Raw genomic sequence first — 27,703 nt, forward strand, 5'->3', positions numbered from 1 at the left:
GGGAGAATTGTTACAGGCATGGAGGACACCAAGAGAAAATGCCTGGCACAGGAAGACGAAGTGTCTAATGTCAGGAATAGCAAGGAGGCCAATGTTACTGGATTATAGAGTATACAGAAGAGTCAAGGGAAAAAAGATTGTAAAGGTAGGAAGCAGTTACATAATGGATGGCTGTAAGTAATGTTTTACTATTTGCTTTGATAAATGTTTGCTTACTATCTGTGATTATCATTTGTGTAACAAACATTTGGGGGAAGGGATGTAAGCTAACTCTTATCCTTCCAGCCTGGAGTGGGAATATTTGCCACCTTGAACCCAAGGGGATATGAGCTATTATCCTGAACCCCTAAAAGTGCATCATAACCGTAGATTGTCTGATGTGTTATAGATAAATATAATTCTAGTGTAATAGTCCTTTTGGAGATAGGAAAGTAGAGAAATGAGATCCCAACTGTGGCCCTCCTCCTTGTTCTGTCCAAAGGTGAAAATTACATTAGATATCATATAGCTAAACATATACTTGCAGTCAGGCCAACCCAGGCCTCTGTTGCTCAGTTTATACTCTTACACTAAATATGAAGTATAGACAAAAACATTTCTTTGGTGAGGACACTAGCAATGGCGAATGGGAAGGATCAAGACAGGATTCCTATAGAAGGAAACACTAGAGCTGAGCTCTAGCTTCTAGCTGAAGTGTGGGATTCAGTGAAGTGGAGGTGAGAAGGTAGTACATTCTAGGCACAGGGCACAGCCTATGCAAAAACACAGGTGGGAGATGGAATGTCTTGTCCAGGAAATGGTCAGTCCCAGGTATGCTTCACACTCTACCCCAGGCATATTCTTGCCATTGATCCCACTGTAACCCCTGGCATCACCAGATCACCAGAAACCATGCCCTGGGAAAATTAATTCACTCAATTTTGGAGCTACCATTTTGGGACTCCCTGTCCTAATTGGTGAGTTTGTGAGGACAAACTTCCATGACCTACTATTTTTAGCCTGTTCTAGCTATTCTTTATGTTTGTTGTCTTGATCTCCATTCCCCTTACCTTCAGTTATCTACCTTGTTCACACAACTTCCCATCTTCTCTCCCCACTTAGATTTCTTCTTCAGGGGATTGTAATCAAATCAATATTGCCACAGCTACTAGGAAGGATATGTGTCAATCATCTTCCCTATGGCTTCCCCAACTCTAGCTCTGAGAATAGTAATCTAATCAACACTACCATTCCCAGAAAGGACAAGTCAATCAATTACTCCATGACTCAAATTATCATTCCCTATCACTTTCCATTTTAAAAACTCTTCCCTGACTACCAGGCCATATTTGTATGGTCTTTCTCAATTAAAATAAAAGCTCTTTGAGGCCAAGAACTATTTTACTTGCTTATATTTGTAAACCCTGCTGCATAGTACAGAATAAGCAGTTAATAATTTTTCATTTGTTCATTTGTTCATTCATTCATTCATTCACTGGGAGATAGGCTTTGGACAGAGTGAAGTTTGGGTCACTTACCCAGAAGTAATCACAGTAGCTCCATTCAGTTGGCTTCAACAGTTGCTGCTCTGGCATTGTATCAGGATGTGGGAAAGTCACACAGTTTATCTGAAAAGGCAAAAGAGGCAACAGCTTTGCCAAATGGTGAGGAAAGTGGAGACAAACACAGCACTGGAGAGGCTCCTGAACACTCTTTACAAGGTCATATTGACTCTACCCATAAGACTGGCAAAGACAACAAGGGGAAAGTCAGTGCTGAAGGGCTTGTGGAGAGATAGGCATACACTAGCAGAGTGTTGGTGGAGTCATGAATTTGTCCAACCATTCTGGAAAGTAATTAAAATTTTGCTTAACAAGTAGGTAAAATGTTTATAATTCTGACTCAAAGATCATACTTGGAGGTACATATCCCATGGAGAATTAAAATAGAAAAATCCCATATTCACCGAAATAGTCAAAGCTATACGTCTTTGTAGTTGTGAAGAAATAGAAACCAAATAGAAGGCCACTTATTGAAGAATAGTTTGACAAATTTTGGTATATGAATGTAATGGAATAGTGCTGTGCTTTAGGAAACAATGAATAAGAAGAAGACTATGGAGAAGCATGGGAAGAGGGTAAAGGAAGAAAGCATTTATATAGTGCCTACTATGTGCTAGACACTGCACTACAGACTTTATACATATCTCATTTGATACAGCAACTTTGTGAGAAAAGTGCTATTATGATCCCCATTTTAGAGTTGAGGAAACTGAGGCACAGAGATGTTAAATGACTTGCCTAGGGTTACACAGCTGTCTGAGACCAAATTTAAGAGTAATAGCTAACATTTATATAGCACTTACTATGTGCCAGACACTGCGCTTAGTACTTTACAATTATTATCTCATTTAATCCTCGCAACAACTCTGGGAAATAGGTGCCATTATTTCACAACTGAGGAAACTGGGGTAGAGAGAGGTTAAGTGACTTGCCCAGGGTCACACAGCTATTAAGTGTCTAAGGCTAAATTTGAACTTAAGTCATCCTGAACCCAGGCACCATACCACCTAGCTGCCTTAAAACAACATGATGATGCAGAATGAAGTAATCAGTACCAGAAAAACAACATAAATAAACATGTGTGTGAACACAGATAGAAAATGTGTGCATCTCTATATATACATATATAGAGACACACACATACAGAATGAAGGAAAGAACAACAAGAGACTGGATGCTATTTATAATAATCAAGCTTGGTTTTGGGAAAGAGTTAAGAAAGTGGAGGACTATGGATATGGAATATTGCATAATTTATCAGATACAATTGAGACATTGATTATATTTTGCCTGACTGTTTTGTTTTCTGCTTCCACTTTTACTCCTTATTTGATATGATGGCTAGATGGGAGGGGGTAGAGGTAGAGATATATATGGAAATGAAGATGACAGAAAAATAAAATAAATCAATAAAAATAAGAGTTTTTTAAAGAAAAGATCTTGGTAAATAGAGAATAAACAAATCTATCTTCAGTGAAGCAGTGTTGAAATCTAAAGCATCACAAGAATCTTATAACACAGATTGGAGTCAAGGCCCTTTGGCCTTCTTAATTTTCCCAGTATATTTCTCTACATTGACCATTCTCTCCTTTGGAGACAGACAGCCTTGACTTCTCCAGACGGGCTCAGTCCATTACCCTGAAAATTACAAATGCCTTCCTTACTCCAGATTACAAATGATGTTACCTGAAAATCAAAAGTTAAAATCAGTAAACAGTAGAGATAAGCTTTGGGACCTCAGGGATACAAAGAAATATAGGTCTGAATTGAAGTGAAATTCAGGTTTCCATATGAGAAAGGACAAAATTCTAGGCATGGATGACAGGATCTGGGTGCACATTAAAGCTGTCAGTCAGAACATTGAGTCAGTCAATAAGCATTTATTAAGTATCTATCTATGAGAAGACTTCTACCAGTCTGTAGTCAAAGAAGGAATTTACTTGTGCCATAAGTCAGATCTGACTATTTTTGGAATAGAACCAACAGATCCATTCCAATTGCAAGTGATTATGTGATATGAAAAATGGGGATAGATATCCCCTTGATATCTGGAAGCACCATGGTTCTGCTAAGTATTCTCCCCATCCCCAAGGGGAGATGACGGATGGGCAAATATTGCACCTTAATGTTCACTCCAAAGGAGAAGGGCATGCAGAGGGTGTCCCAAAGCTTCAGCTGCCCGGCTCACTAGCAAAGACACACTCAAATGTCCTGTGTTGCTTCTTCTTTTGGAGCCCCTAATTAAGTTCTTCATTGTCCCACCTAACTTCTGAGTGAGTTCAAATTGTTCCAGAATGGTCTTCATCTTTCTTTTCTTCCTAGGAGGGATCCTCTCCTTTCTAAGATCTCTCAAAGCATTTCGTATTTTTCCAAAATACACACAAGACAATTATTTGTGCATTTGTTTTACCTTCCCTACTCCAATTCCTTAAGTGTTGGGACAGTATCATATTTACACAATGCCTAGCATATAAAATGGCTAATAAACATTTTTCAAATTCCTCTCTTCTTACGTTTTTAGAAAGTAGTCACGGCTCTCGGAAGGAAAGCATTCACATTTATTAAGCACCTATTATGTAGCAGGTATTTGCGGGCAATCAGGGTCACATAGCTATTCAGTGTCTGAGGCTGGATTTGATGTCAGGTCCTCCTGACTCCAAGGCCAGTGCTCTGTCCACTGCACCATCTAGCTGCTCCAGGTATTGTTTTTTACATACACTATCTAATTTGATCTCACAACGACTCTGGAAGGTAGGTGCTGTTATTATCTTCATTTTATATTTAAGGAAACAGAGGCAGACAGAGATTAAGTCACTTACCCAAGGCCTTGAAGGAAGCCAAAGATGCCAGGAGATAGAGTTGAGAAGGGAGAGAATTCTAGGCATGGGAAATAGCCAGTGAAAATGCCTAGTGTCAGCAGATGATGTGTCTTATTCAAGAAAAAGCAGAGGTCAGTGTTGCCGGATGTTGGAGTTGGTTGGGAGGTGGGTGGGGTGTAAGAGGATTGGAAAAGGTGTGTGTTTGGTTATAAAGGTGTTTGAATGCCAAGCAAAGGGTTTTATTTTTGATACTGGCAGTGACTGAATAGGAATAGGAAGGTATTTACATATTTTTTTTACATAAATCTAAGCTGTATATGGTACCTTAAAAACAAAATACAACACCAGACTATGTATTGGGGCATAGAATCCTCACTAAAAAAAAAAATTTAGAAAAACAGAACTAAACACTATCATTCACTGATCAAAATGTAATAAAATTATATTCAATAAACAATTCTTAAAAATAAGGATTTAAAAACTATTTGGAGACTAAATAACAATTCTAAAGAACGAGTGAGTCAAAGAACAAATTATAGATACAATAAAATATTTCAAGGAAAATGACAGTAACAAGACAATAAACCAAAACTTATGGAATCTATCTAAAGCAGTTCTTAGGGAAAAATGTATCATCTCTAAATACTTTCGTCAACAAAAGAAAGATATAAAGATGAACACATGGTTTCTGGCTTTTTGCATATGTAATCTTTAACAGTAGTGGTTACCAGAACTTGCCTTGCAGACTGTGGGATCAAGGGTAAGAGAGATCATGGGACTCCTGAGAATGGAATTTGAGGAGGGGAACTTGGGTTGGAGATGGTGGGGCCTCAACCAGGTGGGACTTATGAAAAGAAGTTCATAGGTTAGGGGTATCAGTGTCCCATCACTCCTAGAGCCAAGAGAAACCTCCACTATGGCCTGACGCCACCAGAGGTGAGTAATATCCAACTTTCCAAACATGCAGTTCTTCAAATTATAATAACAAACATTTATAAAGAGCTTCATGGGGGTAGCTTGGTGGCACAGTGGACAGAGTGTTGGGCCTGGAGTCAGGAAGATGAGTCTTCCTGAATTCAAGTCTGGCCTCAGCCACTTAATAGCTGTTTGACCCTGGGCAAATCACTTAACCCTGTTTGCATCAGTTTCCTCAACTGTAAAATGAGCTGGGGAAGGAAATGGCAAACCACTCCAGTATCTTTGTCAAGAAAACCTCCAATGGGGTCATAAAGAGTTGGACATGACTGAAAAACAACTGAACAACAACAATAAAGAGCTTTAAGATTTGCAAAGTGCTGTACACCCATCATCTCATCTGATTCTCACAACAACCTTGTGAGGTAGGTACTGTTATAACCCTCATTGTACAGATAAGGAAACTTGAGACTTTAAGAGGTTTAAATGACTTACCCAGGGTCACATTGCTAGCAAGTGTCTGAGGTCAGATTTGAAAGCGGGTCTTCTTGAGTCCAAGTCCAGTGTCTTACTCCCTATGCCACCTACTTGCCTAGAGAAAGCTAAATTTGAGAGATTTCTGGCTCCCAAAGACAATTAGTTTTTTCAGTGAACTATGGAGAACCTGTCATTTTATATTGAGCAGAGTTCTCTTACCCTGTGGCTATGCCTGGGAACCATACTTTCCCAAATTCCCTTTATTCCAGGATGCACAGAACCTCTGTCCTCTGTCCCTTCTCTTCATCACTTTCACTTTCTCCAATTATCTCCCCCCTGACCTCCATCTCAGAGAAAAGGAATAATGCTGCCATACCAACCTCACACTAAAAAATATTCTATTAAATTAATTAAGGCTAGCTATTAGTAGCAGTTAGGAAGAACAGAACATTTAACCATCAGCCAAGCCTCTATGGTCCCATCCAAGTCACCATCATTTATCTGTGGGGTGGGAATTGGGAGGAAAGCTAAGTCTGGGCTGAAACATACTAGAGAACCCTCTTTTTCTTTAAAGGTGGAGTTCTTAGCCCAGAGGCAAATTTAGAACAATTCCATGCATAGTCTATAATATTTCAAAAATTTTTGAATGGAAAAGGACATCGTATTTTCTTTTTCATTTAGAATAACCCATAGTTAAACAGGAATTCCCTCTCCAATATACCTAACAAATGGTCATTCGATTTCTACCTGAATACCTGCAGTGCTTAGAAGCTAATCCCTGAGATGTTAGTGAATTCCTAATCTATTTTTGGATAGCTCCAATTATTAGAAGTTTGCTCTTATATGAACTTAAAAATCTGCTTCTCTACAATTTTAAATTACTGATCCTAGCCCTATCCTCTGGGGACAAGAAGGACAAGTCTAATCCTTCTTCCAACATGATATTCCTTCAAATATTTAAAAATGGCTACCATAGCTTCTAATTTTTCTCTTCTTTAGGATAAATATCCTCAATTTCTTTCACTAGTCATGTTAAATGTCAGTCAAATAAATAATTGTATTGACAGCTAACCCAATAGAAAGAACCAGGGCAAAAGGAAATTCTGAGAAATATATCAGAATGTTTGAGTGGTCTAACTTCTGACCATGAATTATCCCACCTCTCAAAAGACTTCACTACTCAGAGACTTTGTGTGTTTGCGGGCCTAGTTATAAAAGTTAAGTATTAGGAGAGTACTTTCAGAATTGACCTTTTCAGAGATGCTGACATAACAATAAAGGACCTTCCCAGGGACTCCCCCAAAGGGATACCCCCAAAGAAATTGAAATCTTGGCAGAAGAATAATTAATTGAGAATAGAAACTCTAGCTTGAAGGAAAATTAAGTCACTGGATTACTAGGTTGCTTGAGTATCAGCGTTGGGAAACATAACCCTGGAAGATCCAGAACAAAAAGTGTACCTATGCCCAACATATAGCTTTGTGCCTTACGGGTGATCAATAAGACTGAAATGGGGACATCACATTTCACTATCTCATAAAGTACAAAGTTGGAGAAGAAAAGGGTAACAATATTTCCCTGTTATTTGTATAGAGAGACTTTTCCCACCACCCACTAAAATTTCTTTTCTGTATCATTCACATCAGCTTGGGCTGTGTCTCTCTTGCAGGTGTCATTTTCATGATAGAGCTCCTTATCTCCTTAACAAATGAAGCTTTCTATTCCTTGACAAGGTCAATGAATTTAAGATCTAGAAGAGACCTGATTGCCTATCTACTATCAAAATGAATTCCAAGCACAACATCGTGAAGACTTCTGTTGAGGATTACCCAATAATTCTTGAGATAGCCCACATGGCTAGATCACAGTCCATTTATACCTCTGCCTCAGAGTCCCTTTCTTCCTTTAAGACCCAGCTCAAATACCATCTTTTTGCATGGAGCCTTTACTGATGCCACCCAACTGCTGGTTCCATCCCTTAAACACTACCTTGTATTTAACTTTGTATGCATCAGTATTTATTCCTGTCTTGTTTATACTGTGTTGTTGTTGTTGAGTGGTTTTTCTGTCATGCCTGACTCTATGTGACCCCATTTGGGGTTTTCTTGGCAGAGATACTAGAGAAATTTACCATTTTCTTCTTCAACTCATTTTATAGACAAAGAAATGTAGGCAGAGTTGTGAATTGCCCAGGGTCACACAGCTAGCAAGTGTCTGAGGCCGTATTTGAACTCAGAGATGTCCTCCTGGCTCTAGGCCCAGCACTCTATCCATTGGGTCACCTATGCTGCTTATGCTGTACATGCATTTCTCTCTCCCATTAGCATGTAAGCTCCTTGTGAGGACGGATTGTTTCATTGTTTGTACTTACATGTCCAGCACCTTAGCACAGAGCCTGGCACACAGTAGACACTGAATAGGTGCCTGGCTGATCGATAGCCCATTCCACTTTTGGAAAGCTTTAATCTCTCTTTTTGTAACATATCCACCCACCCTGCCAGCCCCCTCAAGTTTGGGGCAAAAGAGATTAAATCTGTCTTCTTCCGCATGACAGCCCTTCAAACACTTAAAGAAAGCTACCATGTTCTCACTGAATCTTCTGTTCTTCACGTCCTTCATATGAAGTGGACATTATATGATCTTCTACAATATGGACTCGAGGCTCTCCATCATCATCCTGGTTTTCCTCCTCTGTATGCATTCTAATTTATCAACGTGCATCATTTGCTGTGAAGCCTATGATTGAACTCAGTCATTCAGACATGGTCTGACCAGATGTGGGTACAGGAACTTCATCACCAACTTATTCCTGGAAAATATGCCTCTTTTCATGGCAGCTAGGTGGTGCAGTGGATAGAGCTCTGGCCTTGGAGTCAGGAGGACCTGAGTTCAAATCTGGCCTCTGACACTTGACATTTACTAGTGGTATGACCCTGGGCAAGTCACTTAACCCCGACTGCCTCACCAAAAAGCAAAAAAAAAAGAAAGAATGAAATTATGTCTCTTTTTAAATTGTACTGGTCTTTTTGGCTGGCATAACCTCATTGTTGATGCATAATAAGCTTGCAATTCATAAAAAACACCAGTCCATCTTTTTAGACAAACACCATTCAGACAAATGCTTTCTCTCACTCAACATGTATTATAAAATCATTTTTTAAAAAATTCAAATGTGAGAGACTTCACATTTATCTTTATTACATGTGAGATTCAGCCTGATGTTTTATGCTGATAAGATCTTTTTGGAAGAAAATCAATTATGCGGATTTAATTACAGCTCCCTTGGACTCTTAACCTTTATTCATTCTTACGCCTGGGGTCTTAGGCTCTGATAAGTGAGCTTTCACCTACATCCTGCCAGAGGGGATAAACTAAAAATGAAGAATGACACATTTTTTGGACATAGTCAATGTGGGAATTTGTTTAGCTCAACTATGCTCATTTGTTATGAGAGTTTGGGGGGTAGCCAAGTGGTATGATTGATAGAGTGCAGAACCTGAGTCAGGAAAACCTGCATTAAAATCCTGCCTCAGGTACTTACTAGCCATGTAATTCTTGGCAAGTCATTTAACCTCTCTAAGCCTCAGTCTCCTAATTTGTAAAATGGGGATAATATACAAAGATCAAATGAAATAACATAAAATACTTTTCAAACCTTAAAATGCTACATAAATGGTATGATAAATAAGCACTTTCTTTCTCATTATTTTATGCAGGGGGGACAGTGGGAGAAAATAAATGCTTATAAAAAATAATCAATTCATTTTTTAAAGTGAGCTTTTACTGCTCTGAACAAGAACACTACACTACCCTCTGGCCAGCTCCAAGCCACCTGGATGCTCTTCTGTCTCACATTCTGCCACTGTTGTCCAACACCAATACCTGTCACATCTTTCCAATGCTAGCTCTATTACAGGTGTTGTCATTCCCCATTCTAAGGCTTGAGGAGTTCACTTGTATCGCCATTTCTTACTAGAGTGCTTGGCACAGTAGTAGGTCTTTAATAAATGCTCATTCATTCATTCAATTCTACTTCTAAAATGACTGCTCTTTCTTGTCATCAAAAAAGCTGAAAAATTCTTGCAGAACATTTCCCTGCCCCCAGCCTAGCATTCTGCAGCAGATTTCAACACAGCACTGTGCTTCACAAGAAGCTCTCCCACTGCCATCCCCAGCACTCAAAGGCAGCCAGCAGTCAGAGGGAGTTCCCTTCGGTAGTATTTCCTCTAAGAGCAATGACTCTTAAACAAAAAGGGTTTGCAGAAGGATAATCAAATGTCATGACCAACTGCAAATCCCTGGCAGGTTGCATTACTGACCTACTTTCAGAGTATGTGAATGTAGATTTTTTAGATTGCTGAGGCTTACATTTATGGTCTGATCTGGACTTCTGTCCCTGGCAAAATAACCCATCCCCATTTGGGGAGACAAGATGGAAACAAGGTTATAGAATGAGTATATGCTGAGAAAAGGGAGGGTGGAGGATGCTTCAAGGGCCCATAACAGGTAGCTGAGTTTACCAGCTGAAGTCTGCTCTGTTCCATTTTCATTTGGCCCAACTCACTCTGTTTCTTTTAGTCAAAAGGTACAATGCTACCAATGGCTACCTTATTCCTTTTTCAAGAGAAAAATGACTAAATAAATACAGCCATAGTACAGTAGAAATGGCAACTGGATTTAGAGTCAGAGAACCTTGGTTCAACTCTCAACTCTGTTGCTTGCTAATCAAGTGAACTTGAGTGTGTTGAGTGTTGAACTTCTTCATTTAAAAAATTAGGGGATTGGGCTAGATAATATTTAAAGTCCCCACTAGCTATGAACATACTACAAATCCTATGATCCTCTATAATTTGGCCAATGGAAGCAATGTACTACATAGTCCCACTTCACCTGGGCTATTATTTTTCAGAGAACAAGAAATATTGAACACACGAGGTCAGTGACCTGGCAATGAATGCAACTGGGCACTCTGCACAGATCATACATCTTTTTAGGCCCAGCTAAGACCAAAGCTCGAAAATAAAAATCTCCATGGAAATTTTTATTGCCACATGAAAATCTCAAATGGAGAGAAGGTAGCCTTGATTAATAATAGTAATAATGAAAGGCTAGAAAAGTGGTTTTTGTTTGTTATTATTCCTTTAATCATCTGGACAGAGGCAGAACTAGTTTTTGCCAAATGGTGCTTGCTTGCCATCAGTGCCAACCTATCTCATGGGCCCATTCTACCAGCACAAAACTTAATGGTGATGCAAAAGGAATGACAACAGAAATCAAGAGAATTCCTTGGCTACAGATCACCTTTCCTGTTATTCCCCAACTCTTGGTAGATATAACATGAGCTTTACACAAAAATTCAAGATCACATACTTTAAAACCTCTTCAGGCCTAAGCCAGGAAGCATATATGGAACCATGATGCATAAGGTTGTAAACCACTCTTGTTATTGGTACACACCTGGTACCCAGAGCCACCATTTCCCATATATATTGTGTAGCCTTTGGTTGGTCAGACTTGGTTACTTGGTCTCTTAACCCTTTGTTCTTCAGGCTTTAGGTGGCTAGGCAGCTACTTATTCATTTTCCAAAGACACTTGTACAAGGGCTATATCTATAAGGACAACCAATAGTTGTATATTTAGGATGTCCTGGTTTGGAGCAGTTTTCCCCTTTTTTTCCCTTAGTGGATCTACTGTCTTCTATCCCAGAGAGAGAAATGAATTGAAGTCAAGGACTGTTGATAGAAAGCCTAGTGTAACTTTTTATTTTATGTAAAGAGAGAAGTGGTGCTTTATAGCAAAGGTAAGGCAACCAAAGTAATGGCAGGCCACACAGACCAAGAGAATTTCTTGGCCATGTTACTGCTTTATTTGACTGCCATCACCCTTCTCCCCCCAAAAAATTGCCTGAAGTCTAATGTCATTCAAGGAAGCCATCCTCAGGCTCAAATACCTTTACTATTTCTCCATGGGCCTCAATAATTGGTTTCAACTAGTATTTATTAAGCACTGTCCTATGCCCTGGGGATAGATACAAAGATAAAAATTAAATAGTACTTGACCTCAAGCCCTTAAATTCTTACATACATAGATAAGCATATGTATATGTGTGCATATATGTATATGTGTATATATGTATATATGTATATATATACATACATACATAAACACAAACACACATATACACATACAGACACTAAACACACACACACACACACACACACACACACACACACACGATACAACTTTTACTGGGGAGAAGGAAGACGAAGTGTTTACTGAAGAATCAAGAAGAAAGTCTTTCAATTCCAAGAGTCTGAGGCAAGGAAGAGAGCATTTCAGGCCTAAGGGATAGGTAATACAAAGGCATGGTGATAGGACATAGGATGTTATGCATATAGAACAGAAAACAGGGCAGTTTGGTTGGAGCATACAGTTTGGGGGTGGGGTGTGTGTGTGTGTGTGTGTGTGTGTAGATTAATGTATAATCAAGCTGGAAAGATAAATTGGAGACATTGTGAAGGACTCTAAATGCCAAATGCAGGAGTGTTTATTTTATATTAGAGGCAGTAAGTAGTAATTGAAGCTTCTTGAAAAGGGGAGTGACATGGTCAGCCCTTTGAAGAACATCAGTCTGAGGAGTACAGGCTGGGACCCAACTGATTTCTCCCAAAATTCCTCTCTAAACAACTTTAAAATAACTTAAAAGAAAGAGAAGAAAAACTTTTTTGCACAACTAGTCAACACAGTGACCATGTATGACATTCATAAAACCTCACCTCTTCAATGAAGGGAAGAAGGGGAATATTCTCAACCCTTTTTGCCTAAAGACTTCTTGCCCTCTGCCATTTACATGAGTTGTTTCCCTGCTACAGCGGATAGTAAAGGGAGCATGCCATGGCCTGGGGGTGACCACTCAGAGATAACTGAGGGAGGCAGTCAGTGGTGTTCTCTAGCTGCCCATCACAGGCATTTTCTTTTCCCTTTCTTTCCTTCCTTTCTCTTTTTCTTTTTCCCTTTCTTCCCTTCCCTTTATTTTCCCAGTCCTTTTCTTCTTAATCTCTATCTTAGAGTAGGGAAAGCACTGGACTAATAATCAAAAGAGCTGAGTTTGAGTCCTGTCTCTAATAATTACCATCTATGTGTCCAATGGTAATTGATTCAACCTCTTCCAGGCTTCTGCTGACCTCAGTTCCACAATATTCTTTAAGAAAATGAACAAACTAAGCCTCACTGGGCCTGCTGATATGCAATTATTTTGAAACTGTCAGCAAATGCCAATGGAAACTAAATGTAAAAGAAATCCCCTCATATCAATGAAGGAAGTCCTGTGAGATCATTCAGACACTCAGTTCTGTTTTAATAGGTTCTAAGGGAACTATGACAGTACCATCTTATAGAAAGTTTCTATTTAACCCCCAGGATCCATTTTCTCATTTCAGAAGAATTTAAAAAACCACATATTTAAGATCACTGAACTCACTCACAAATGGACAGTGGCAGAATTCTTTTGCCCACTTTGAGAATTCCTTCTCATCCTATCCCCACACTGTAGATAGGTGTTAGGAGCTCTTAGAGAGCTGGAGTCCAAGTAAAGAAATTCATTTACTGACTGCTTCAGACAGTCTTTAGGAGATCAATCCTTGTTTGTTTTCTGTCATTGAGGAATATGCCCATAAAGAGTGTCAACTCTATTGGACAGAAGTTCCATGGCCCTACTGTTAGCTTTTTTTCATTTTGCTCCTGGTTCCCAAAAATTTTATTCTCAGGTGGAATTTTCCTGTTTTCCCTGAAGTTATCTTGCATAAAAACAACTGTGCTGCTCCTGTAATTTAAACATCATTTCAATTAGGCACATGGCACATTCCACCCCCTTCCTTTAATCTTTTCGTGTCTTTTGAACAAATCCTTTCCTGGTGCCTACTTTTAAAATGGCTTCTTTTAAATTACAACCACGGTTCAGGTATGGCAGAAACAAAAATGAAATGTTGAAAGGAAAAGATATAGGGAAAAAAAACAAACTTTGGCTAAATCTGTGTCTTGGAACTTCCCTGTTCTGTGCTACTGCCTGCATTACCATAGAGACCACTCTGCTCACGCCATCGATACTGACCAAGGCATTTAGTACTTACTGTGATCGTGCTTTCCTTGCTCTGTTTCTTGCCTGGAGATGGAGACCCTGGGTTCTGGCAAGAAAGGAAAGAAGCATCATCAAAGCTGCTCTCCATATTTGGCATTTTTTGCATCCTGATTTTCAGAGGAGGAATGGATGCCTAAGCCTGGTGCCAAGGAATCCCAATATATTCAGTTTAACTCCTAAGTCACCATGCCCAAGACAATGGAAAACAGCACCATGCAGCTCCCATCTTAGTTCACTGAAGCAGAGATAGAGTGCTACTTGTTAAGACAATTCACTCAAGCCAGGTCTCTACCTACTCTTATAATCAGATTGTGATTTGGGTAGTTAACCCTTCAGCTACCCTTAACTACTCTGCTATTGACTCTGCTACATGAAATCAATAGAATTCACGGAGGACTAAAGCACTCTTTGCACTGTGAATTTAGTAAATGGTTTTTTATTCTGCAATATACAGGTTTGGGGATCTGGAAAAATACTATGAACAATATAATTCAGAATTCAGATTTCTTTGCTGTCTCTCTCCGAATTCAAGTGAACCACAAGTGATTTTCAGTTAAGGAGTTTGCAGTTTTCATTCAGTCTATTATTTCTCTTTTGTTTTCTTCCTTTTCCCAGGAAGAAAGGCATGGTCCCGGTCACTTTGAGTCCACACATATCCTAGCTGATTCCTGAGGTTCTCGTAATTTAAAGCTTGGATAACAAAGAATGCTCAGAACAAAATAAAATTTCCTGGTAGTGCAGGCCACAGAGGATGGACAGAGTCAAAAACTCAGTTCTGGGACCTTTCTTGTCCAATCAATGCGTAAGTGACTGAATATAATGAGGGTTCACAGAGTAGGACTTTTAACAACAATTTCCTGCTTGGAATATTTCAATAATAAGAATGAGATAAAACACTGGACAACATTACACATTTGTCTAATAACTTACATTTTCGTGCTTTCTTTTTTCTTTTATTGGGTGGGACAGAGGTGGCAAGAAGAAGATTGCAGTTTTTTTATAGACAAACTAGGGGTCAACAAATATTTGATAACATAAATTGTACTATGTAAAAGTCATGGCATACAAGGCGCAATGAGAACAAATTATGTAAGATATATATATATATATATACACACACATATGTATATTATTATTACTTTAAGATGTACAAAGCTCTTTCTATATATTATTTCATTGATCCTCATAAAAACCCTGGAAGGTAGGTGCTATTATTATCCCCATTTTGCAAATGAGGAAACTGAGACTGACACAGGGTAAGAGATTTACCCAAGGTCATACCACTAGCAAGATTAGACCTCAGATCTTCCTAACTCTTATTCTAACACTATATCGACTATGATACTTGATTCCCCAAAATGAAACAGTTCCCTCTTTCAAAGAGTTTACATTCCATTTGTAGGATACATGTGCATAAATAAAGTTTAAGATAATTTGAAATTTGCTAACAACTAAGTGAGCCAGACAAGATTGCCAATATGAGGTGGCACCTGAGTTTAACCTAGAAGGAAGCATGGGGACAGCCTATGAAGTAGAACAGAGACAGAAGATGGAACACTGAATTTGGAGAGCAGCTAGTAGGCCAATTTGACTGTAATGTGAAATAATTATCCACAGGTGTTAGCCAGACTATGGAGGGCTTTAAATGCACCAAAGAGGGGAGTTTGCATCCTATCCTAGAGGCAATATCCTAGAGAAGATTTCTGAGCCGTGCAGTGACCTGGCAAGTTCTGTGTCTTAGAAAGATTAATTTGACCCCTGCTGAGGATAGGCTATTTCAATAGTCCATGGGAGACATGATGAAAGCCTGAACTAGAAGAGTAGCCTTATAAAATGGAAAAAAGGGGACAGATTCAAAAGATAGGTAAAGGATGGATAAGGTTTGGCAACTGATTGGATATTGTTGGAAAGGTGAGAGAGAGAGGGAAAAGTTGAGTCAAGACACTAATGTTATAAATTTGGGAGACTAGAGATAGTATTCTCATCAGAAAAAAAAACAAAATTTGAAAGAGGAACATGTATGGGGAAAAATAACAGTTCCACTTTAGGCATGTTGAGTTTGAGATATTGATAGGACTTCCAAGTAGCACATCTAGAATGCAGCTGGTGATGAGCATTCAGGAGCGAGGTTAGGGCCGGATACATAAACCATTGGATAGATAAATCATTTGCTTAGAGATAATAACTGAGTCAATGGAAGCTGATGAGAGCACTTAGAAAAAGAGTACACAAGAGGAAGAGAAAATGGCCTTGGGGTATACTCATGCTTGTAGGATAGGAGATGGGTGATGATCCAGCAAAGTAGAGTGACAAGGAGAATTCAAATAGGTAAACAGAGAAGATAACCATCATAGAAGTCAAGGGAGGAGAGAATACCCGGGAGTAAAGGGGGTAGTCAACATAGTTACAGAGAGAGAAAATAAGATAGTGCCTGAGAAAAGGTTGTTGGGTTTTTCAGTTAACAGAGAACAGCTTCAGTTGAATGACGGAGTCAGAAGATTGCAAGGGGATGAGAAGGTAATTGAATAGTTACTACTGCACAAAATTATTGTGAGGCTTAAATGAGATATTTTGCAAAGCATTCTGCAAAATTTCAGATATGCACACATATGTATATATTTAAAGAAACAAGTAGGAGGTAAAAAATGAAGGCAACTAATCTTGATGACTCTTTCTAGGAATTTGGCTATGAAAAGGATAGGAGATATAGAATAAGGAAAATAATTTGGAATTTGGAATTGTGAGAATAACGTCACCATACTTCATACCGTTTGAACACAAGGAGTTCAGTGACATAAAAGTAAAATGTAAAAATATGCATAGCAGTTCCTTTGGTGGTATGAAAAAACTGGAAACCAAGCGAGTACCCACCAGTTGAACAATGGCTAAACAAAATGCGACACATAAGTTTAATAGGATATTTCAGTGAAGAAGTATTGAATGTGAAGAAGCCATACAAATGTGAGAAGGCCTCTAGGAACCAATGTAGAACAAATTAAGAAGACCCTAGAGAAAAATACACACAATTACTATAATAAAGTAAAAGAAAACACATAGAAAGTCATCCAAACTCAGATTAATTGCAATGACCAATGACAGTCCTTTGAATATAATATCTAAAGACAAATCATCATGTCTTCCCTTAGTCTTCTCTTCCTGAGGCTAAACATCTCCAGTTCCTTAAAATGTGTCACAATTGACAGTTTCCAGACTTTCTGCCACCTTAATCATTGCATACTGAAAGCCTTCTAGGTTAATGTTTTTATTAAAATCTAGAAATGAACACTATACTCCAAATAAAAATAAAAGCTCACATTTAAATAGAGCTCTAAGGTTTGCAAAAGCACCTTCTTCAAAACAACCCTTTAAAGGAAGTATTAATGCAGGTATTATTATCTCCATTGCAGAGATGAAGAAACTGAGATACAGAGAGGCATACAGATTCACAAGTAAAAAATGTTGGGCTTGGAACTGAAATCCTATTCTTCAGGCCCTGAATCCTATGGCCTTTCTATTCCACCATCTATTCCAGATTAATTTGGCTGAAGCAGAATGCAGTGAGTTATCACTTCCTATAATCTAGACACCAAAGTTGGAGGGTCTATGGGAGTAGAATATTACAAGCACTGTCATACAGTTGATATGGTAGTTAATTTTGCTAAACTGCTCTTTTTTGCTCGCTTGCTTTTTTTTCCTTTCAAATCATTGAGTAAGATTATTCTTTTCAAAAGGAGCAGTTTAGTGTTGAAAAGAGCATGAAAATACTTTGGGGAAAAATATGGATATATCAAGTGGTAAAGGATGTAAGATAGTGTGTCTTTGATAAATGAACATTTTGATGCCTAAAAATAGTATGAAAAGAAATTTGGTTTAAACTGCTGCCAATCTGTATATGATGAAACATGGTTTTCAGATGGGATTTGAGCTATTTTTGATAGATAATGAACTGTGGTGTAAATATAACAACTCAAATCACCTTGTGATGAATGTAGAATTATGCCTCATTTGTATATGGACAATTTTGATGGTTTACATGGATCAAAGAAATAATTTTTATTTATTAAAAAAAGGAAAAATCTGAGTATGAAGAAACAGTTTCAAAGACACAAAATGAGATGGACAATCATGTTAAGAATTTAGAACTGCAGAACATTGTAATCTCTCAGCTCATCTGTTTTAAGACTTAAGATAGTAAACCTAAAAAAGTGAGAATTTATATAATTATTTGGAAACAGAGTTATTATTTTAAAAAGACTGTTAATTGTTCAGGAAAGATTTGGTGAGTTGCTACCTTTTAAGTGAAAGATGCAGCACTAAATACCAGAAGAATCTCACTTAAGGTATTGAAAAGTACTGGAGACAGGTGCATAGGTTCCCGAAGTGGGTTATACCACCCCCTGGGGGGTGCTGGAATGATCCAGGGAGGCAGTAGTAGCTTTGGGTACAATTGGGGGGCACTGAATAAAAATAAGGGTTAACCTAACCTAACCCCGGGGGGGGGGGTGCGATGAGTAGTTTTGTGGTTTTTTTTTGAAGGAGGTGGTAGGTCAAGTAAGTTTGGGAACCTCTGGGATTCTAGAGTTTGAGGCTGGCATAGTGCAAAAATTGAATAATATTTCAGAAGACTCATCAAGGGGGTGAAAAATGTTTTTTATCAGACCTGCTTGAAGAAACAAACAACAGGGTCAGTCAAATAACAGAAAATTTTTGGTTATATAATTCCTGGTTGGTTGGATAGAGGCTCAATCACATTGAATCAGAACTTCAGTTCTAGATAATCTTCTTCAGCACCTCCTGAAGTCAGAGAGAGGTGAAACCTCTTAGAAGTACCTGTTATTCTTTGCTGTTCCCCTCTGGTTTGAGAAGAAAAGTAAGAAAAGACAAAGACAGGTTTTACAGATTCTATATACGGAGAGAAGCTGAGCTTCAACTGGACAGTGCAGAGTTTTGGCAAGAAAAGGTTTGTTTGCCTGACTCAGAGTGTCAATTTGAGATATTTTGTTGTAAGTTATTTTTGCTACAATTTGTTTGGACAACACAGCATCCTGGTAAGTGAATACCTATTGAGGTTGATCTGTAGTGCCCTTGGAGAGCCAGCTATATGAGCTCTGTGCTATGGCTTAAAGAGAATTGTCAGCCAAATTCATAGTGCAACACTTGCCCAACATCCTTTAAGGATGATTATAAGTTGAAAGAGATTATAAATGCTATGATGGGCTGGGAACAAAAAAATAGAGGTGATTCTGCTAGGTGAGGATCAGAAGGGAAGCAATTGACAAAGAGGTGGCTTCATGTGGTACTGATATTCCTGAATGGACCAATCACATCACCAGAGTTGTGAACTGCCTTGAATACACATATGATCGATTCCTTGCCAGGCTGCTATAAATGTATGCCCACTCCCCCTTACAGATACTGAATGAATTGGTTGGGAGAGTGTGACCCAGGTCTGTGTAACATATTTTATTATTCACAAATTTGCTTTAATATACAGGTTATCCTTGATGCTATAATTATTTCTTTTGCCTTCTTGCTAGGTAAGTGGTTATGTTGAAGATCTAAAAGTGTCATCATTATGAGTAGCTGGGCTGGGTAAAAGGGAAAGACATCGGTTGGGACTCAAGAGCTAAAATGGCAAGTAGCAGGATTATATTCCTTTCCACAATAGGTTTACCCTTAGGACTCTGAGAGAATAAATATAACTATGTGCTGCTGGTGGTCCTTCTCTGGGAAACTAGACCTGCTAGTGTGAGGGCAGATCAGAGTGAGCAAGCTAGTTCAGAGAGTGAGTAGATATCTATATACCTATGTGAGAGATTTGAAACACTACAGTGTGGGTGACTACTACATGTTTTCAATGATTATATTATTTACAAAGGATGACTTGCTAATCGGGGCGGGATATATTTAGAAATAAAAGGCTCAAAAATAAAAAATGTCAATAAATTAAAAAAAAACTATTCCCATTTTTTTCAGTATGTTCTTTTGTAATCAGGAATGTGACAAGGAGGGTAATGTCCAATGGTGGGGCAGCACAGTCTTAGAGATAGCTTTCCAAACTTTGGCAATTCACACATTATTACTTATTGTTTATGACCCAAACCTGCACTCTCCCCATCAGACTCCTCCACCTCCACATGTATCTCCTAATCCACTCAAGTCCATCCAAAATGCCTATGGAAAAATTAACTTTCCATTTGTTCCCCATGCAGCAAACTCAGTACTGCTTTGTACCACCTTCTTCTCCCTTGCATTCCTTAGGCACATTTCCTGGTCTCAGTTCAATATTGTGGCAGTTCTATCCAGATCACACACTACCTGTTTCGATAATATTCTGCTTTCTCTCCCCTCAATCCATTATGGTCTTAGCCTCCCATCTCTTACTTGATATCTTTTTTTTACCACACACTATAAACCATCTATTTCGTGTATAAACAAGCCTCCTCCCCTACCTACCTAGAGTGATTTTTTGGAGGGGGGGAGGGCAGGGTTAGCATTGGCAGTACTGGATCAGGAGTCAGAAGATCTGGGTTTTTTGTCTGAGTCCTGTTACTTATTGCCTATCTAGCTATTGACAAGCCATTTAATCACTCTCTGTGCCTCCATTTCTTCATCTACAAAATGAAAGGGTTGGACCAGTTAAACTCTAAAATGCCTTCCATGTTTAAATCTATGATTCTATGATCTTTCTCCTCATCATTTTCTCTTGAGGTCCAGGAGGAGAATGGCTCAGCTATGAGATGGAAAAATATGAGTCAGTTATAAGGGTCCCACAGCTAGTAAGTATCTGAGGCTGTATTTGAACTCAAGTCCTCCAGGATCAGTGCTCTATCCACTGTGCCACCTAGAGGGCCATCTCCAGTCATCCTATATCTTGCTACTAGACCCAGATGGCACCAGAGGAGAGAATGAGGCTAGTGACTTTGTACAGTCTTACCTCACTTAAATCCAATTCACTTGCAAGTCATGACATCACCTTCCCAGGGTCAAGGTCCTCTTTGAGAAAGAAGGACAAACAACAACCTGTGAGTAGTAGATGCCCCACTGGGGACCCAACTGGATGGTTCCAGTTGGGCAATGCAGCTCCTTCCTTCTCTCTTTCTCTCTCTCTCTCTCTTTCTTTCTTTCTTTCCTTCCTTCCTTCCTTCCTTTCTTCTGAGATGTCCTCATTCACAATTTTTTCCTGTGGAGTTCCCACCCAAAGATGGTTAACTTTGCCCTCTGAGAAGGACATCACCACTCTAAGATTTATTTAGTAATAAATGAGGCTGGAGTGAGGCTGGTTCTCATCGATTGACCAACAACAGATCCAAGCCCAAGCCTCACCTGGTCATAGCTTGGGCCCTGATGGCTCGGAGTGAATATAAATAGCAACTGTTTCTGTTCTGGTCAGAAACTCTGAGGATCTTCCCCTTCTATATTGACTTATTTTTTTTGACTAGGTAAAAGATACAATTCTTTACCTCATTTCTTACCTAGCTTTAATCACTGAATGGGCACTGCCTCAGTCAAAGTGAGAACTTGGAAAGACCTTAGCTTAAAAAGGCCAAGGTCTCCCACTGCACACAGGGCCATTTCCAGTCATCCTGATCTATATCTTGACACTGGACCCAGATGGCTCTGGAGGAGATAGTGAGGCTGGTGACTTTGCACAGCCCTCCCTCACTTAAATCCAATTAACTTGCAAGTCATGACATCACCTTCTCGGTGTCACGTTCCTTCTTGAGAACGAAGGACAAACAAGAGTCAACCTTCTGCATAGGCAGCTTTGTTGTTGCTGTTCAGTCATTTCAGTCATGTCTGATTCTTTGTGACCCTATTTGGGGTTTTCTTGGCAAACATGCTGGAGGAGTTTGCCATTTCCTTCATTTTAAGATGAGGAAACTAAGGAACACAGGGTTAAATGACTTGCCCAGGGTCACATAGCTAATAAGTGTCTGAGGCTGGATTTGAACTCAGGTCTTCCTGACTCTAGACTTCACAATCTTTCCACTAGGCCACCTGATCTCGTATTACTTCATTCTGTTGTAGAGTACTGTTTGGGGTATATTTGTGTGTGGAGGTGGGGAGGGGAGTTAGGATCTCCACAGACTGAAGCTAATATTCATATCTAAAGGGAAGGGGATTTTTTCCCCATTAACTTCTTGGAAGATGTTTTGTCTCATACATAGCCCCCATGAGAGGACCATTTTTCAGGTGTATTGTAGTGGTGATTCAGGTATTGGTTGGACTAGGTAGCTTTTGAGTCCTCTTCTAGCTTTGTGCTCCTGTATCTTATGATAGTTGAAGATCTATTACCCTACAAATATTGCTGAAGCTCCTCAGTAATTTCTCAGGTCACTAACAGTCTTGGAAGTTATCTTTGCCATCTATCCCTGTCAGCTTGGAATTTCAGTAGAAGGGAAGATTTGATGTCACCTACAAATTTTAGTACACGCTCCATTTTCCTGGTCGTTTATAAAACTATGCTAAATAAGATTAATCCTTAGGGGACTCCACTGTATATTTTATCTAGAAGAAGTCTGAACAGCCATACAATATTCTACCACCACACCCATAATTAATGCAATAAACACAATTAGTAACTGGACTCGGGAGTCAGGGGATGGGTTCAAGTCCCTGTCCTGTGCTTACTAGCTGTGTGATACGTTTCCTCATGTGTTAAAATAGGTAGTACAAATGTTGTGATACCCATCTCACAAGTCAAATAAGATAATATATGCAAAGTGCTTTGCAAACCTTAAAAAGCAACAGAAATGTCAGCCAATATGATTATGCTTATTTTAACAACTCCAGAACTAAAATGCATAACCACAGGACAGCTACTCTATAGCTACAATAATTTATGACACACTGACAGTTTGACCACAATGGCAGAGTGATGCTAAATTTAATTAGACCTTACTAAATTACATAGCAGACCCAGGCTTACACAAAATACGGTTTTTCTTATTCTTTACCCACTCTCCAGTCACCTGTACTTGGGTAATTTGTTATGAAACATACCACTTGTCTGATATGTTAACTCCTGTAAAAGTTTAAAAAAGATAGTCAATGAGGTCCCTTCTTCTGACTTCTGGCTTCCCTGCCTTTCTTTAAGTCCCAGATAAAATCTCATCTTCTACAGAAAGCCTTTCCTGATTCCCCTTCATTCTAGTGACTTCTTTCTGTTGATTATCTTAATTTTATCCTGTATATGGTATGATTATATATTTATATATTGTTATACATAAATATGTGTGTTATATATAATATGTATTATATATTTGCATGTTATTTGCTCCATTGAATTGTGAGCTCCTTGAGGTCAGGGACTGTCTTTTGCCCTTTTTTTTTTTTGGATATACCTAGTGCTTAGCATGGTGCCTGGTACACAGCAGGCACTTGTAAAATGTTTATTGATTGACTGATTGATTAATAAATGCTTACTGACTGCCAAGTATCAAATTCTATGATTCTGTAAAATCCAGGCCCATCACTACAGTGATGCAGTACCCGGTCAAATCACACTATCATTTTCGAAAATATTTCTATAAAGAAAAGAATCAGTACCAAACATAATATTTTAGACCTCTTCCAACTCTAAATTTATGATCCTAAATGAAACCAATCAAGAAGAGGCATCATTCAACAGTGGAAACACAGATAGATTTGGAGTCAGAGGGGTTTAAAGTCCAGTTCTGCTACTTGTTATTTGTTTAACCTTAGGCAAGTCACTTAACTTCCCTGGACCTCGATTTATTCATTTAGAAACAAAGGAGCTGGATTAGATGACCTCTAAGTTATCTTACAACTCTACATTTAGGAACCTATAAGAAATGTCATTAAGGGGAAAACAAATCACAAAAGGTTAGCCTGGGGGACATGACAGGTTACTGCTTTTCCTGATGGTGATGGCAGGGATTTTGGGGTTGATCTACAGGTATCTGAGTGGTTTTTTTTTTAAACCACTGGAAGACAGAGTGACCTCACTATACCCTTAACTAGTCAACTAACTACCTGAATCCATCAGACTCTGCCTATATTATTCATAGCTCCTACCACCCAAATCCCAGACTTGAAGCCCATATCCCTTACCTGGAAATCACCAGTGGGTTTTCGGAGACTCATGTGGACAGGCTCTGACTGATGCACTGGGGTCCCTGATGAGTGGTAGCCGTTCACTGTGAGGGACAGAGACATTAGTCTCTAATTGCACAGCATAACAAGAGGGCACACCCTCCCCATATCCCAATCCCTGGAGAAAGGTGCCAGGATCTTTAGAAAATGGTCAGGACTATTGCCTAGGACCTCCACAGTGCTAAGCTCCATCTTTAGTTGAAGAGAGAATAGTTCCTGGAAGTGGTCACCTGCCTCCATCCTGGACCATCTTAGTTCACCCAACTAGAGTCCTGAAAGTGGTTTGCTAGTTCCAACTTTAACCTGAGGGAGGGAAAATGATAGGTGCTTGTTTAGGAGTGAAAATATAGAACACCAGAAGGCCTTGGACACATGGCTTTAGAGGTGACTTGCTAAAAGACAACCAAGAATCATACTTCCTTCCTCAATGTCTCCTGAATGGTTCCTATAGGGTCAAGGATTCTCCACCTACCCTCTCTTCCCTCCCCCTCCCCCTCCCCACCCCAACAGCAGTTTCACTCTTTAGGACCAGCTATGCCTTCATTCCCTGAGCTTCCTAGGAACCCTGCCCAAAGCCTCAGCCTATCCCTGAACCTGGTTCTTTCAAACTCCTGATGACTTTTGTATAGCCAGAATTACAGAATCCCAGAGTTGGAAGGGACCCCAAAGGCCTCTAATGCAATTAATACCTTCACTGACAAATAGTTATTTAGCCCCTGCTTGAGGACATCCAATGATGAGGAACTCGGTACTCCCAAAGCATCCCATCCTACATTTGGACAGTTTTAATTGTTTTTTCTCTAACAACAAGACAACCTGTCTCTTTGCAACTTTTATCCTGCCCTTCTTGTCCTGCCCTCTGGAGTCAAGTGGTACAAGTCTAATCTGTCTTCCACGTGACAACTTTAAAAAATACTTGGGTAGCTATTATGTACCTCCTGCTTTCTCTTCTCCAGCTTAAACATCCACACCTCCTTTGACCAATCTTCAGTCATGGCAAGGAGCTTTATCATCCAGGCCACATTCCTTTCCCTGCTCTCCAGCTTATCAATGCCTTTACTAAAATCTGGCACTCAGAAATGAATACAATACTCCTGATGGGGTCTAAAAATTATGACTGTCACCTCTCTTGTCCTAGAAACTCAATTAACACCCCCCCACCTTTGATCTTTTTCAAATTGTCTATATCTCCTCTGTCATGTATTTCTGAAACTGATTTTTTTGAAACCAAATTTGTAAGTCTTTGTTGTTGTTGTTCAGTTGTGTCAGACTCTTTGTGATCCCATTTGGGGTTTTCTTGGCAAAGATACTGGAGTGGTTTGCCATTTCCTTCTCCAGCTCATTTTACAGATGAGGAAACTGAGTCAGAGTTAAGTGACTTGCCCAGGGTCCCAGCTAATAAATTTTTGAGGCCAGATTTGAACTCAGGAAGATGAGTCTTCTTGACTCTAGGCCTGGTGCTGTATCTACTGTGCCACCTAGCTGCCACATGTATTTTATTAGAGATTCATAATTTCCTGTATAATTCTGGTTTTTTCTAGAATTTCTAGAAATGTTTGGGTTTTGTTAAGTTCAGAATTTAAAAAGTAAAAAAAAAGACCTCATGTATTCTATTAAATATATTAATTATAATATTTAACCCAATGTTTTAGACAATAGAGATTTTTTGGGATCATGTTGTCCATCATATTAGCTATTCCTTGTAGCTTTGTGTTATTTATGAATCTGATATGTAAGCTATCTATCCATTTACGCAAGTCATTGATAAAGATGATAAATAGTAAATAAAAGACAGTAGTAACATGGTAAATGTTTAATAAATTACTCTCTAGGGAGAAAATATGCACGTGAAAACTGAAAATCTGCATTATTAACATTTTCTCAATTCTAGACAATCAACAAAATCACAAATCAAGCCCTCATTTGTAGCACTTGCCAACTTCCAAGGAGCAAATGCTCACCCTGAAAAGTTCACAACTGGTTCCAGCTTTTGCTGGCTCCAGCATAACCCTGGTAATGGGCTGAGCACAGATTTTTTGGGCTTTCCATCAGAAATGCCTTTCCATGGAGCCATTGAGGCAGTGATGACTCTTCCTTTGGCCCAACAATTCAATCACTTTTGAATCTAGCCTCTTCCTCATCAAGATAGCCACAAAAGACAGATAACTGCTTTGCTAAAATCTTGATTAACTATGTCAGTAGTATCTCCCACTTCAGCCCTTCATCCAATCATCTAGCAACCCTTTCAAAAAAGGAAATGAGGATAGTATGGAATGAATTATTAATTATTAAGCCATCCTGCTCTTTGTGAGCCCTCTTTCCTTTCCTAGATGTACACTAGGTAGGTACTTCTTTAATGATATCCTTGGAACCAGGGATTCTTAAGTTATTTTGTATTAGGACCCCTCTTATGCTTTCTTATGAAGCCTATTGACCTCTTCTCAGAGGAATGTTTAACTATATAGTATAAACTACATGAGATTACAAAGGAAACCAAATATATTGAAATACAGTTATTAAATTTTTTAAAAGTCCATATACTTGGGGTTAAAAACTTTCAATCCCTTTAATTCATCCAGGATTTTTCCAGAAATTATGTCAAGTTCACTGACCTATAGTTTATTGAATCCTGTCTTGAAAATCAAGACAGTGTTGCTCTTTTTCCATTTGACACCTTTCCAACTTCCAATGCTCCTTCAATGGTGATTGAAAATAGTCCAGTAATCATTCAGTTTCTTTCAGTACATAAAGTTATAAGTCATTTGGGCATAGTGATCTAAACTCATTAAGGACGACTAGGTTCTCTTTTACTAGGCTCCTACTAATCCAATTTTCATTTGGTCCTTTCTAGTTCAAAGATCTAAGGACACAAAAAATATATGCAATCTATTAGAGGGCAGGGGTGTTTAGAATTGTGGAGAATGAGTTGGAAAGAGGATAGACTGGAGGCAGGAATAAGAAAATACTTGAGTAAGTATTGCTTATCATTGACATGTCATTGACATGAAGGGCTATATACGAGAGTTATTGTGAAGGTATAAATGAGTTGGAGAGTAAATTGTTAACTTGTTTGTTTGTTTAGTTATTAACTTTCCCTGTAGTCTGTAGTATGCTGCACATGGTGAAATTGCTGAACTCTGTCCAGGTTATATATTATACTTAATTTGCTTTTGTTCTGGGACTACACTTTAGAAAAAACACATTGGTAAACTAGAGAGCACCCAGAAAGGATTATAACATCATGCATTTAGAGCCAGAAGGCCATTTAGTCGAATCTCTTATTTTCCAGATGAGACCCAGAGGTCATATAATTTGTAAACAGAGCTAGGTCCTCTGACTCCAAAACCCTATCTTTTTCACTGTACAGGCATTCCTGTACACAGGCTGCCAGGATGATTAAGATCATGTCATAAGCAGATCAGTCAAAGGAACTGGCAATGTTTAGCCTACAGAAAACTTGGCAAAGAGAAGGCACAATAGTGTTTTTTAATTATATGAAGTGCTGTCATATTGAAGAGGGTTTAAACTCTTCATTTGGCCTCAGAGGGCAGAACCAGAAGCAATGGGAAGAATGCAAAGAAGCATATTAAAGCTTATTATCAGATAATTTCCTAACAATTAGAGGTATCCAAAAGGGTAATGGGCTGCCTCTCAGGAGATAAACAGAACCCCCAACACAGGTCATCAAGCAAAG

The 27,703-nt window shown here is 38.9% G+C and overlaps 1 protein-coding gene across 4 annotated transcripts in view; it reads right to left on the minus strand.

Annotated features, from left to right (window-relative positions):
• The window catches only part of GAS7 (growth arrest specific 7), a 282,466-nt gene that overhangs the window by 39,447 nt on the left and 215,316 nt on the right, over positions 1 to 27,703 (minus strand). For all 4 annotated transcript variants that reach the window (XM_027850132.1, XM_027850135.1, XM_027850134.1 and 1 more), the window contains exons 4-6: positions 23,968 to 24,053; positions 13,883 to 13,936; positions 1,518 to 1,607 (exon numbers count right to left, since the gene is read on the minus strand). In XM_027850132.1, the coding sequence (XP_027705933.1) occupies positions 1,518 to 1,607; positions 13,883 to 13,936; positions 23,968 to 24,053 (230 nt within the window). The remainder of the gene's footprint in view (positions 1 to 1,517; positions 1,608 to 13,882; positions 13,937 to 23,967; positions 24,054 to 27,703) is intronic.

The sequence above is a fragment of the Vombatus ursinus genome, unplaced genomic scaffold (assembly GCF_900497805.2).
Source record: "Vombatus ursinus unplaced genomic scaffold, bare-nosed wombat genome assembly UNPS02008996.1, whole genome shotgun sequence".
NCBI lineage: Eukaryota > Metazoa > Chordata > Mammalia > Diprotodontia > Vombatidae > Vombatus > Vombatus ursinus.